We start from the raw sequence: 14,723 nt of genomic DNA on the forward strand, positions 1-14,723 counted from the left end.
CACCCCTGTCGGCCCTGATCCCGAGTTGCCTTTGGAAGGTGGAACAAAATGGCGAAACCTAACATGGCCGTTCGTAGTTGGTGACTCCAAAATAAACAGCGTGTGTCCTTCCCTCCCTGCAGACCGGGTGTGCCAGCAGCCGGGGCTCTCCCTCTGGGTCCCCTTCCAGAACGCTGCCACTGCGGTCACCAACCTCTACAAAGGTAAGGGGCTGCCCCCCCCATGCTGCCCAGGCAGCCCGCCCCACTCTGCCTGCTGCCCGGCTTACTCATCAGCAGGGCCTGTTAATGTCTCTTATTCACCCTGATAAAATCTAACCCGAGACTGCTTCCTGAATCTTGCAAGTTTTCCCTGGGCCACTTTAGCTGACTGTAGCTGAATCTTTTCTGTTGTCTCATGTTGGTGACTAATAATCTAAAAGCTGTTTTACTTAAAGACCCTTGAAAAAAGGTGGTTTTGATATGTGGGTCACTCTCATGAATTCAAGGGAAGAGTGCAATAGCTTGTTAAACAGTATTTAAATTTCCTGCATTTTGTGTATTTCATGGTATATTACATGTTTTGATATCTGTATAGTACATGTACCTTTGCAGTGAAGCATAGATTTGGTTTAGTGTTTGTAAAATTCTGCATAGATGTTATGTGACAGAAAATTTTATCATCTTGTGACAGTGAGGCTTCTTAAGTAAGCCTCTCGGTTTATTTTAAGCACTAGAATGTCATTATGGCTGTGTCCAAGATGGCTGTAAGAAAGCAGTGCTAGCCAGAACTTTGATAAGAGTCTACTCTGCATGTGGCTGTGCTTTTGTGCTGTTTTACTGTGTGTCTTGGTGTGTCAGGATCTGTTTCTGAACTCTGCTGTTCTTTGGGTTGTCACAAGAATTCTTCTCCGCAGAAGAATAATTCGGTGGTTTCTACTTTGTTTAAAAGACTGTACAAGATTATGTCCATATCACTGGAGGCTTAGATTGGCACAGTGTAATTCTTGTTACTGCCTTCCATTGCAAGGAAGGAATGGAAAGAACTTTGAAGTTCCAAACTGTTGTTTTTTTCTGACCTTGTAGATGTGCAGTGTTTGGTTTTTTCTTGGTCTGTACAACACTGTCTGTAGTTTTACCCACATGTTCTTTCACTTGTCTCCAGTTTTCCCATTTTGAATTTGCTTTAAGCAGTCGAACTTAGTAACCTGTTTGTCATGGCTGAACAGATTTCTGACAGATGTGGACATGTAAAGGGGCAGCACATCATAACAGGGTAGGTGCTGGCCTGAGAGAGTGGGTCACTAGAATGTGGATGCTAGTCACTGGAGCATGGTGCCAGTGTAGCAGCAGGTCGTGTTGTCTAGAGTAATTAGTCTTGTTTTTACAAATGGCATTGCTCTTCCTTACTTTACTACAAAAACTTAGGCTGTTTATTTTTGGTTAAATAACTTGATTACCTGTGCTATAAGCAGCATTTTCTGCAATAATGTTACTAGCAGAAGAGTATGTGGTGATCAGGGAAAGAAGTGAAGTAGGAAGCTGCCTTTAGTCAGGTGTAATGTAATAATACTTCAAACAGCAGCACCTGAAACAAATCTTTCCTTAAAGTAGATCTTTAAGAAGTGCTGAAGTACATCTGTTATTCAGGGCTGGTATCTTTCAACTTTAAACTAACTTCCAAGTGGGCAGAAATGTGCTGAAGACAGGTAGAACCATTTAGGCACTGGCATACCAGGCAAGTTGGGGTCTCTTAATGTGAATTTGCCTTCCATATGTGACTCTTTAAAAATCTCCTGTTGTTTATCACATACTTGGTGATGTTTGTGTTTTGGAGGACTCTGTCAAAACATTGGAGAAATACTTGATGTGGTAAACTGAACACCACGAACTGTCCCTTGCTCTGTCAGCTGGCTTCTGATCTGATAAATGTCTGGAGTCTTGGGGCATCAAAAATCTTTTAACAAGGGATACGTGAGGAACAGTGCATAAGGAGAATGCTGTGATGTCTTGAATGCCGGCATTTTTTTCTGAAGATAGGTTAGAAGTTCAATACCACACTGCACAGTGAGGGTCTTAGATCATGAGTTTCTGAATGGTGCTGGTGATAGAGGCCTCATGTAAAATCACTTTATTATCTTCCAGATTGTACTGAAGAAGTAAAGGTATGACTTGTAATGTAATAGAATTTAGAACTCAAAGCCACTGTAGAAAGTCTTTGACATGTATTAGAATAAGGTGTCTGAGCCTACACTTCACCTTATTTTTATTAAAAACAAAAACCCAAAAAACCTCTAAACAAAACTGTATGTTGTTTGATGTTATGTTTTGACTTAGTAATTTCAGGATGTATGCAAGTTGACTGCATATATTTTGTCGGCTTGACCTTGTAAACAACGTAGTTGTAGCTTTTACAATAAAATCTAATCTTTCTCAGGGTAATGGTGCTTGAAATTTGTCTGGGCTACACCAGCAGTCAGTGTGCTTGATCTCATAACTAGTTCCTAGTTAGTCCTTTGTAAAGCATTCCTGTACACAAGGGAAGCAGGTTATTGGCACAGAGTGGGACTGCTCACCTCTCAGGAGGACTTTCTCGTGGTGTTTCAGGAAGTGATTAAAGGAATGTTGTCAGTTTCCAAACTAGCTCCAAAGTGTCTGGGTTGCTTTTGCTTGTGAGCCTTGGCTGCTGTGGTGTATAAAATGGCTGGGGGAATAGTTGTCATGTTGCCATTGCTTTCACAGGAATTAGCATTTGTGAATCTTCTGGCCTTTTGATTACAGAGCTGTGTAGGCAAAACAGTCTTGAGTCCATAAAAGTAACTAACATGTTACATGTACTGTATGTGAGCCCACGTAGCTTACATTCTGAAAGCCCTGAGCTTTAGCTATGAGGAGTTTGAGGTGTTTTTGTTGTTTTGGTGGGTGGTTTTATATCTGGAGTGCTGCTTGCTGATAGTGTAGATTTTAGTGCTGTCTTTTGTGGACCATGCAGTGGTACCATAGAATATAGATCTAGGAATAGCATTTAATAGTGATTATTCTTTTATTTTTGTGTGAGAACCAGATTTGATGTATGTCACTTTACCTGCAAGTCAATATCTTGGACAGTTCTTCTTAAATTTAATGTTGTGGACAAATGGCTCTTATATTGGACTTCATTAGTAAAGCAAGAATATAAAAAGGTGTTTTAATTAGGACTGCCAGATTTAAAAAAAACCCAAATATGGAAATCAAGAAAATGAAGTTGGAGTGGATATGCTGAAGTCTTTTAATGGAGCAAGAGCTAGCATAGCAGTGATCTTCCTAAAACTGAAATAGCTGTTAGCAAAGCTCTGATAACAAATCTGTCACAAACAAGGTGAGCATAATTGTGTAGTCAATATGGTTTATCCTACCTGTTACTGTTGTCTAAAATTTACTCCTACTTGAGCTAGGAGGCAGGAATGTGCTTACTGAAGTTTGAAAGCAATGCAATATAAGGCATTTAAGAGTACTTTGTGGAGGCGCAGTTATAACTGATGTGCACGGGTGACCAATTACAGCAGTGGAGAATGAAATTGTATTTTTTAGTAGGATTAATTGCAAATAATGTGCTTAAAGCTTTTGTATATAAAATTTGCAATGGGATCTTAAATACGGAAGGAAATTTTTTTTACTTTCTTTGTAAATGGTATGTTGCCTAATTGAAAGGCGTTGGGAACACTTGTGTTCTAACTAGTTTCAAAACTGGTCTCCTGTGAATTGCCTCTGCAATTGAAATTTGGATGAAACTAGAAGGACTCTGAGGAAATCTGAGTTTGCTGAAAGCCTCTTACCCATCAGAATCAAAAGCATTTACACCTTTTGTTTTTGTGGGGTTTCTTGACTGTACTGATGCACTTTGAGAGTGTCTCTTGAAGTGCATTGTCTGTTGATTTAAGTCCCCTTGTCAGGCTGACAAGCTCAATGTTTTTAATATTAGTGCGATATGGTTTTGTAAACAGTGCTGTAGTGTTGACTTGAAGTACAGTAAATGCTATTTAGGTGGTGCTTGAATTGCTGTTGACTTTTTGACTTGTAAAGTGGGTGGAACTTTTAGCTAATACTCTCTTTAGGTTTCATATGACTCCTCTTCAGTGCTAGCTAATTCATTACAGCTAACTTGGTACTGTGGTACAATAACATGCAGAATGTACACTTCTTTCCCATGGTTGACAGGAAGCTGTAGCAGTGATGTGCCATACTATACATTGCTCCATCTGTAACACTTACTGAGAACTTTTTTCTGTCTTCTTGCAGAGAGTGTGGATGCCCATCAGCGAAGCTTTGATTTAGGAATTCAGATTGGCTATCAGCGTCGGAATAAGGATGTGTTAGCTTGGGTTAAAAAACGCAGAAGAACTATTCGTAGAGAAGACTTGATCAGCTTCCTATGTGGAAAAGTTCCTCCTCCAAGAAATTCTAAAGCTCCCCCAAGACTGACTGTAGTATCCCCTAACCGAGCTACTTCAACAGAAACTAGCTCATCTGTAGAGACTGATTTGCAACCCTTCCGTGAAGCCATAGCTCTGCACGGTAACAGTAATTTTTTCAGTATTACTTGGTTAAAATTGGGTGGGGGTTCTTAAAACATGTCTGGCTCTTGGCCATTGTTGGTGCTATAATATGTCATGTACCTGATCTTCCAGCTGAAGATGTCTCCTTAATTCTCTAAAGGAGTTTTTGCATATATAAGGCATGCAGCTACTAAAAAGTTGTGTAGTCAAATATTGTGAATGAGGAAAAGGTGTTGTATAAAAATGAGGTTTGAATCTACAATATTCTACAGGTGTGAACTCAGCAGTTAGGTATCAACTTAGGATCATGTTTTTGAAGCATGAGGAGACTTGACATTCTCCTGAACTCTTGGAAGATAACACTATGCTAGCAATGAGTTGAATATTAAGATTTGACTAGTAGAAAATAACTAGCGGTTTTCTGCAAGGTTAGGGAGGGAATTTAACGCCTGAAACTTTGATGTCTGGGGTACCTTACCTCACCCTATACTTCTGTTGTTAAACACTGGGTAATATGGTTTAGCATTCTGTTTGGAGTACCCTGGAAAGGCTACTGTGCTTGCACATCATTGCAATAATTGAGTCCTGCTGAGAACTTGGTTCCAGTTCACTTTCAGTGTTAAATGCCTTCCAGTGTTATACCAAACTTCATTCCTTGCAGTCACCAGCAATGATGGTGGGCTGTCCTTTCTCTTTTTCAAGTATGAATTAGCTTATTTTGCTTTGGATTGTTACTTAGCAAGTGATAAAGAATGTTTTAAATTGATCCTGAGGAGAAATGAATCAGTTCACATGTGTTTTATGCTGTCTAGAATTCTAAAGGGTGGCAGATGTCTTGAAGTGTTAGTAGACTGTTCTAGAAGTGAAAAAACCAAGTTATCTAGAAGTATACCCTGTGCAACTTCAATGAAATTTTTGCTATCTCAATATTCTTGAAGGGGGGGGTGGAATTAATGTGTTAATTAGATGAGTGGATTCCTGAAAATGCAGTTTTTGCTTCTCTTGTGCTGTAGTGGTTTTTCAAGATACATAAGCCAGACACTGTTACTGTCTAGGTGACAGTGTAATTCTGGTGGTGTTTGCTGTGCTGTTGCCCCTTAAATTGAGCATGCTTCCACCCAGTCATGTAGTTTTTGCTCATATTGGAAGCTGGCTAGACAATTCTGTGCACATCAGTATTGCATATTGAGTAGGTAAAGCTAATTTCATGAGGAGAACGACTGTAGAAGCTGGCTCTTGCCTGAGGTTGTGATAAATGGCCTCTGAACAAATTGTGTTCTGAAACTGTAGTCTTTAACTATGAAGGCATACTCTCACCCTCGAGTAAGCTGGGTAGGCTCACTTGAGCGCAGTGAGCTGTCAAGCAGATTAAACTCAGAGGTTTTTTTTTATTGGTAATCTGGCTTGTTTGTGTTTCTTAGAATCTACTCTGTATAGAGGTGGTTTATGGAAGTCATAGGAATCTGAACCATGAAGTACAAAGTTTCTTTCATATTTCATAACCTCATACAGGGTCATGTGGACCATAGGAAGTTCTCTGCTCTACTGACAGTGCAGGGGCTCAAAATGCACTCCTCCCCTTCATCAGCTGGCTGACAAGATTACATGTCAGTCACCTTCTGGATTAGGTTGTCCTGATATCAGTTTCAATCTGGTCTCTGACACAGATGCTTTGTGCTTATCCTCTAGTGACTAGGCTTGTATTTGGCCTTAGAACTGTTTTAGGTTGTTGCCTACAATGCCTGCGTTCCTCCAGCTTCTCCCCTCCTTGACATCTCTCCTGCATTTCATTTCACATAAATTGTGATTAAACTATCTGGCAAACTATTTTCCTATCACAAGGCTTTCTCACAACTGTATTTTGATTTTGAAACCTATGTAGGATCTTCAGGTCACTTTGTGTTTATCTGGGGCTATTAACTAATTCCTGCTTTAGTCACACTTGTCTAAGTGTGAATGTTCTTTTTTGATACTTCCTGATTATAACTTCTGGAAAACAATAGCTAATACTATTACTATACTGAGCAGTAGGTATCCAGTATATCATGTTGTGGCAGTGACCTGAATAACTCGTGCTCATTTTGGACATGGTTATAGTGCAGATAAAATGGCATAGCAGTTTTAGGCCAGTGTTGGTAAACTTGCTGATTTTGAGTTGACAGTTTTATTTACCTTCTTTCATGCTCCATAAAACACACTTTTTAGCCAAACATTCTAATCACTTGTTAGTTTTGGAGAGTGCTTAGTTATAGATGGGCTGCTGTTGGTCACAGCTCTTTCTGTAGTGGAATTTTTCAAATTGTTCTCTATTGAATGCTTTAGAATATAGCTTCAGATAGAAGCAGAGGGCTGTGAAATGCCATATTGTTGATGACTTGACTGAAAGATGTGGCAGGGATGAGAATATAATTGGTACTGCAAAATATTTCAGATATGCTTTTCACTTCTTCAATCCTGTCAAGTTTTAAAAAGGGAGCTATGTGTCTTTTCTTTAAGGCCTCTCATAAAAGAAGTGTCTCCTGTGGTAGACTTGAGGGGTGGTCATGAGAGTAGTAAAGACACTTGTAGCTGTTTGCATCTCTCTCCTGCTGTATAGGCAAAACAGATGTGCCTGTGATTAGGTCATGTTAATCACAATATAGAAATTTGGAGTTTTGAAATGGTGTTGCTAACAGTCATGTCATCTTACTACTGTCTAGTATCTGTTACTGCTTACTTTAGTGCTTTGGAAAGAGGTCTCAGAGTCCACTGGAAACTTAAACTCAAAAGAAGTCACAATAAATGGGTTTTCTGAGACTTCCTCTTTGCATTACAACAGCTTCCCAAGAAAAAATTATTTGTGGATCACAGTTCAGTTTCAGATCCTCAAAGATGCTTTCTCTGTCAAGTAAAAACCAGGACTCTTCAAAGATGTTGCTTCCATGAAGTGGCAACTTGATATTTCAGTGCATGCCTTGAATTTTCTTTCTGATTTTTCCAAGTAGCTTGATTATACAGTCCTCATCTGTGATCTGAATGTTTAGTTTGACAGTTCTGCTTTCTTGGATTGATGTGCAGTGCTGTGTGATACAGTTAACTGCCAGTAAATGACACCAAATCATCACTCGGTCTGTTAGCATGCTCAGTAAAGAATGTCACTCACTAGTTCAGTGTTAAACACCTGTATGGGATGTGAGATTAAACTGCAACTAGAAGTCCCTCTTGTGATGCAGTATCCTTGTACTCCTGTCTTTGTAGAAACTAATTTAAAACTACTCTCCTGCCTTTGACACCAAGTTTGATTGAAGACTTTAACTTGATTATCTACTGAAGGTTTTTTGTATATTTAAATGTACAGTGATTCAGTATTGCCTAAAAATTGGAAAGTCAATGCCTGCTTGAGGCAATGCTTGCAAACCGTGGCAGTCTGTTTTAGAATATGCTGCAGCATTTTAGATGCATCATTTAATTCTGATTTATATCTACTATTTCAAAAATGCTTATTACTTGAAAGGGCTCTACTTAAAAATACAGTTCTTGAGTGATGCCAGAAAACTGTTCTCACATCACAGGTCAGTTTTGAGGCTCATTTAAAATACTTTGTCTCCTTGGGCACTAGGTGTGATGAAAAGATGTCGTGATAAAACTGAATAAGCATATTGGTCACTTGCTCAGGGGCTGTATAATAAATGACTAAGTGGTGTAAATTGACTTAGTGAAAGTAATAATGCTGAACATGCATGTTCAGAGCAATTTCGCTTGGAATAGTGATTGGAGGGGAATCTCTGCAGTCAGTTTGGATTTGAGGTTGTCATCTTCTGTGTGCTGTTAAATTTTCTCCAGTTTAAACGTACAGGACGAATTAATGTGGTGTTTTTCCTAATGTATGTTGTGCCAGTTGAAACTAAACTTGCTGGTGCCTTTGAATTGTGAAGTGATTTACCTGCCCAAATTCTGCACGTTGGTGGTTTATCCAGGTTGTGGTATCTGAATTGGCCTTTTGCTTGTACACCTGTGTCACCCAGTTAGCAGCTTTACTTTCTTTGGTAGATGTATCAGAACTGCTTTTCCTATTTTTTTGCATTTCAGTTTGACCTTAATCCTGGGAGTGCTGGAACAAACCTTCTCTGAATTGTCTTGTCACTGAAGTAGTCTTTAAAACAGCCGTCTTCCCAGAGCCTCTGAAGCTGCTGGTTTGGCCTATCAGCAGCTAATGGATAGGGCTTTGTTAGGCTTTACTTGTCAGTGTGTGACTTCTGGCTGCCTACTTGACTGTATGTGAAGCTGTGTATTAAATGACTGCACTCACAAGATGTGCGATGGCTGGACAAAGGTGTCGAGTATTTAAGACTGGAGAAGAGAACCTGTGAGAGCTTGAGATTTTGAAGGTTACAGAGACTGTTATCTTCCTGGACAGCTTAACATTTGTCTGGTCTTGTTGCTAGAAAACAGGCAGATGTAGATCTTGTTTTGCTTTTGTTCATCTTTCTGTGTGACTCTTGCTTTGGTGGCTTATTTCTGGGGCCAGCAGATGGTTTTGTACTTTGCTGCTAATAATCAGATTTGAAGGAATTATGATAGCAAAGATGTTTCTTACCTCTGAGCTCTTTATCTACAGATGTAGCCTGAATTACAAATTGAGAAAAATTGTTAGGCTTTCATGTACCAGCCCTTACTGAACTGAAGTTTTGGAGTGTCCTGCTTTTGCAAAGTTGTAATAGTAACAGTACTGAAGGCAAAAAAGTTGACAGTAGTATGAGGCTCATGGTTTTCTTGTTTATAGCCTTGTTTCTACCAAAAGTAAACTGTTTTAATTAAACATTTTATTAATAACCTGAACACAAACCAAAGCGATTGCAGGTTACCTCTGACAGTGTTTTGGATCACATCTGCCAATAGCAGATTTTGGGGGACTCTCATTGTTTAGCTTATTTTTCATTTGCTCTTCTGAATTTTGGTAATACTGACATGTTGGCTACTAGTGGCAACTATGAAATAACTTTGATTTAAACACTAGCTGTGGTATAGACCTGTCTGAGATCTGCTGTTGTACTGCAGTTTTCTTCAGGACTGTGGCAGCTGAGGGGGTGCAATGGGACAGGGATGGTCATTGAAACAAGACCAGATCAAGGCAACCTGGAAAGCCCTTGGTAGGGGGCTTTTCATTCTGTGTAACTGTTGGTCTGGTCTGAAGCATTCAATCTAGAATAGTCTGTACATGTATTTTGAATAGCATGTCATGCTTGCGGAGCTTTGCCATAGTGTGCTCTTAGTCTGGTGTGTAAGCTCAACTTTTAATGTAATAAAGAACAATTCTAGTAATAGGCAGATTCATATCTGAACTAAAAGCTGGGAAGGTGTGGTCTGGACTTGAAATACGTGTGGTACAAATAATAGGATGGCTTGCCTTTAACATATCACTAGAAGTCCATAAGTGTTACTCCTTTTGCCATGTGTGGGAAGTTAACTTTCTTTGCTGTTTGACCTAATGCTTTTTTTTATTCCCCTAGGTCTTAGTGGTGCAATGGCTAGTATAAGTGTTCGCTCAAGTACTCCAGGCTCGCCTACTCATGTGAGCAGCGGCTCCAATGCTAGTCGAAGGAGAAATGGACTTCATGATGTTGATTTGAACACTTTCATATCAGAAGAAATGGCACTCCACTTGGACAATGGTGGAACTAGAAAGCGTACCTCAGCCCAGTGTGGCGATGTCCTTACAGACTCACCAACTCATAAACGCAACAGAATGATCTAAACTGCAAAAATTTCAAACCCACCATGCTGCTTGAAAGCCACTTGATCCTCAGAGTACTATTGAAAAGGAAACATGAGGCCATCTTTCCATATTCACTGTTTAAGACAAATTCAATAATTGCCATAAGGAAGTTTTAGATATTACATTAGATGCCTCTTGTAACTGCAGCTTTCTTAAACTATATTCTTAGCAGAGGACATCAGATATTGTGTAGTAGTTAGCAAGATCATCATAGGCAAACATGTATCTGTTCAAGGCTAAAAGTGACCTTACTTGTATTCTTAAAGGGAAAGGAAATTTCAGATGTTTGTTTGGTTACAGAATGCTTTTTTTTGTCCTTTATTTCCTGCTGTGTTGAATATTAAACAGTATTGCCAGTTTGACTGAAATTGTCTACAACTGCGTCTTTGTCAAAACTGCAGGCTTCCGTTTTTGCAGCACTGTACCATGCACCTAGTTTCTATATAGTAACAGTGTGCAAGTTATAAATATTGGACTGTACCCTCTTAGTTTTAAAAGCAGTTGATAATTCTGGTGACTGTGATAATGTAAAGAGGTGCTATGATGGTCATGCAATTAATACTTAATATTGACTCAATACAAGGATCTTTCTTGGATTCACTTTGTGTGTTTTAGTGCTCTGAAGTAGCAATATTAAACTTCTCCCCGATTAACTTCATAGACTTTTAAACCAGTTTGAGAAAATATATGTACTTATTGGTATTATCCTCGTGGTAATCTTACCCAGTGCAGACAGCACCAGTGCTGACCTAAATTTAGAGAAAGATGTCCTGTAATTGGAAAAATAGTCTTTTCTGTTCAGTATTAGTGAAGGGTAGGTTTTGTGTACACCCATACCCCATTTTACATTTCTTGTGGAGTAATTGCCCATTGCTGGGGAGGGGTGGGAGGAGAGGGAATGAGGGGGAACAGTTGGAAAAGGAGTATGTTCTAACAAGTAAGACTTCTGGTCACCTGTGGAAACTTGGACTAACTTAAACAAGATTCTGTGTGATGCCATGTCCTTCAGGACAGAGTGACATGCAGTTCTGTGAAGTGCTAAGAAAATAATTTAAAACTGGAAGTTGATCATAAAGCTCTGGATGATTTAAAAAGGATAAATGACTTTCTTTTTATGTTGAGCTTGCATTCATAGGATTGAACTCTGGCTGCCATAACTTAAGCATAATTAAAACTGAACCAGAGATCAAGACTGATCTACTGCAAATCTGTTTGAGTGGGGAATGATATGTGATGGTCTCAAAGAGTGTCTTGACTGTTTGTGCATGTAGATGCAGCAAATCTTTGGTGGAGAGCTCTGACTTCTAGGGCCTCTAAATCTCTGCCTAGGAAGGGGATAATACACCAGGAATAAGAAAACAAAGAGCTCTAAACCTGCAAGTTGGGAAAGGGTGTTTAGAGGTGGTATGCATGCTTTAACTGGAAGCATAGGCTGATTCTTGGATGAAATGCAGCTGTGGTAGATTCACAATCCTTAAAAAAATTGTGGTGTTCTAGCTAAGTTAAGGCACCTTGAGCTCCCTGTTAAGACACAGCTCTTCAAGACTTACATATGTGCTTGTAGAGTCAGATCTTTTTCATGCTACCTTCCCTGTTTGAAGCAGGCTTCACTGTAGTTTTGCTCCATTTTACCCTGATGTCCTCTCATTGGTGTTCTGTAGTCAAGGTGAGACAGCAATGTGTTCAGAATTCAAGGCTCTTTACTAAGAGCACAGTTTCCTTGCTTTGTGGTGCTTCCATCCGATTTCTTTGAAGAGCTATTGAAGATGTCAACAGTTGCACAATACTGTAGCTAAAATTTCTGTAGTTTGTGGGACAAGTGTAAGAACTCTCCAAAGCAAAATGGTAAAAACTGTTCAACAGCCCCCACCTGTGTTACACAGCTGAACTTGCACATCACCTGAAGACACAGTATACATTAATTTCAGTTACTGCTGGTCATGGTTCATAAGACTTATTTTATGTAAAATATTAATACTGCGTAAAGCTAGTTTTCATTTGGAGACTGCATTTTCAACAAAGATTTTGAAGATGGTATCTAAATAGACCTGTTCATATTTATTAGGCTGTCACGGAGGGATTTTTTTTTTGTTCCAGAATTAAAATCTGGAGTCCTGAAAAGAGAGGATGTATGAGAACCATTCTTCAGCTCTTCTGTTCACTCATTAACTGGCTTGTACAACTACGATGCTCATGCTCTGCAACTTCTAACACACTTTACTATTACGTGTGGTAAAGGTAACATCCTATTGGTATCAGTTCTGCATATATGGCTTGAACTGTAACAGTGCTGCTGGTCTAGCCCAAATACACAGAGCCTGTTCAAACTATTTCTCCCCTTCCTTGCAGTGAAATAAATCCTGTTAATGCTTTGAAGTGTTAATTCCATCTAGTACCACCTAAACCAAAATTTGTCAGGCTTCTTACTTAATTTGTGCCATTTTTTCTTTGAAAGGAAGCAGGCTTAGATATTAAACTGGTTGCATTAATGGTTTTTTTTGCTTGTACTTTAAGTATTTGGCGACTTTTTGATTTTTTTTGTTCAGCCCCAAATGTTGTTTGCTCTTTGTTAACCTCTGCCAGAATGATCAAAAATGCATGTATTCACCTGGTAAACAGAAGAAGAACAGGTTGTCTCTTACAAAAAATAAATAAAAAAAGGTCCAGTACTTATTGCTTTGAAGACTATTTCTTGTGCCAGCGTAGAATATTTAATGTTCTGGATATAGCTTTTGGCTATTACCTGAACTGTAGCTCTGGGAGCCAGAAGCAAGTTGATTTCCTGTAAGAAACACCGAATTGAGAACTGTGTAGCTTGGTAAAAATGGTGCTTACTTTTGCTTTCTCCTATGAATCGTATAACTGACGGGTCTCTCATGTACATCAAATCTAACACGAATGTGTGGCAAGTTACATAAAGTACATCCTGCACTGAAGCTACTGAGCTTGGCTTGCTTATTAATGAAGTAAGTTTTAAATGTTAAATTGAAATCTATATTACAATAAAGTAATGCAAAAATGATTTTGGCTGAAACTGAAGTCCTGCAGTTAAACTTACTCTCAAATGTGGTTTACCCAGCTGGAGTAATAGAAACTCTAAGTCATAATAAACCTAATAAAAAGGAAATAAATACAACATCAGGCTGCTTTGTAGTTATTTAAGTTTCTGGATAATACAGTCACCAATGAACCCTCAGAAGATATGGTTAGTGTTAGGTGACAGGCTTATTTGGCTCTGCAGAGTAGGATTTTTATTTAGGAGTGCAGTTAATGGTAGTTGTGCAGTCTTGCCATGCTTAGGCTTTCCTTTCTGTCTTCTGTGGACTAATGAAGATACTCAGACTAGGAGCATATTGTATGTGTACAGGATGCTCTTCTGCAGAGTTTAACATCACTGATATTTAAGAAAAGCATCTTAAATCTATGCCACTTAAAACTTCTTTAGAAAGGTAAGTAGTAGTGACTTCAGTAGTGGAGGTTTGCAGCCTCTTGCAGAGGACTCTTTGGGCTTAAGTGAAATTAGGTGCTTTAATTAGCAGCTCTTCTGCTTTATGTGGGTGTCTCTGAACCTGTGCAATGTTTTCCACTTGCTCTATCAGCAGGTCTCTGAATTTCATTGTGAAGGAACCTTTATTACATTGGGGCATTTAAGTTAAAAATGTATTTTTTTAATTAATGGTAATGGTTTTTTCAATCCTAGGATTTGAGAAGTATTCTTAAATGATTTCTAATAAAACAGCATCCTTCAGATGCTAGCCTAGAGCTCTAGTACCACTTTGGCAGCAATAAGGAATGCCCACCTGACTGGTTCCACTGAGCTGGGGCTGATGTGGTTGTCTGGGGTAGCCACAGGGCCCTGGGGCTTGCTGGTTCCAGAGCCTCTGGCTATTGGAGGTCATGAGGAAGGCACTGGTGCTTGTCAGTAACTGCCTGGCTCCAAAGCCTTGACTGATCTTATCTCCTTTTATGACGAGGTGACCTGCGACACCGTCTCCCACAGCATCCTCCTGGAGAAGCTGCTGGGAATGGCTTGGATGGACACATGCTTTGCTGGGTCAAAAACTGGCTGGATGGCCGAGCACAGAGAGCTGTGGAGAATGGAGCTAAATCGAGTTGTGACCAGTCACAAGTGGTGTTCCCCAGGGCTCTGTTCTGGGACCAGTCCTGTTTAACATCTTTATCAATGATCTGGATGAGGGGATTGAGTGCTCCCTCAGCAAGTTTGCAGATGACACTGAGTTGGGAGGGAGTGTTGGTCTGCCTGAGGGGAGGAAGGCTCTGCAGAGGGACCTGGATAGGCTGAATCAATGGGCTGAGGCCAACTGTGTGAGGTTCAACAAGGCCAAGTGCTGGGTCCTGCACTTTGGTCACAATAACCCCATGCAGCGCTACAGGCTTGGGGATGAGTGGCTGGAAAGGACCCAGGGTGCTGGTGAACAGCAGGATGACCATGAG

At 39.7% G+C, this 14,723-nt stretch overlaps 1 protein-coding gene across 1 annotated transcript; it reads left to right on the plus strand.

Moving 5' to 3' along the window:
- Positions 1-122: 122 nt before the first annotated feature.
- Positions 123-11,627, plus strand: LOC104535182 (chromosome unknown open reading frame, human C16orf72; the record flags this gene model as incomplete). The annotated part of the gene is made up of 3 exons (XM_010183090.1): positions 123-203; positions 4,257-4,532; positions 10,003-11,627. Coding segments are annotated over 3 exons (602 nt in total), but the record flags the coding sequence as incomplete, so codon positions are not given.
- Between the last annotated feature and the right edge of the window lie 3,096 nt (positions 11,628-14,723).

Source organism: Mesitornis unicolor, unplaced genomic scaffold, assembly GCF_000695765.1.
Source record: "Mesitornis unicolor isolate BGI_N332 unplaced genomic scaffold, ASM69576v1 scaffold55134, whole genome shotgun sequence".
NCBI lineage: Eukaryota > Metazoa > Chordata > Aves > Mesitornithiformes > Mesitornithidae > Mesitornis > Mesitornis unicolor.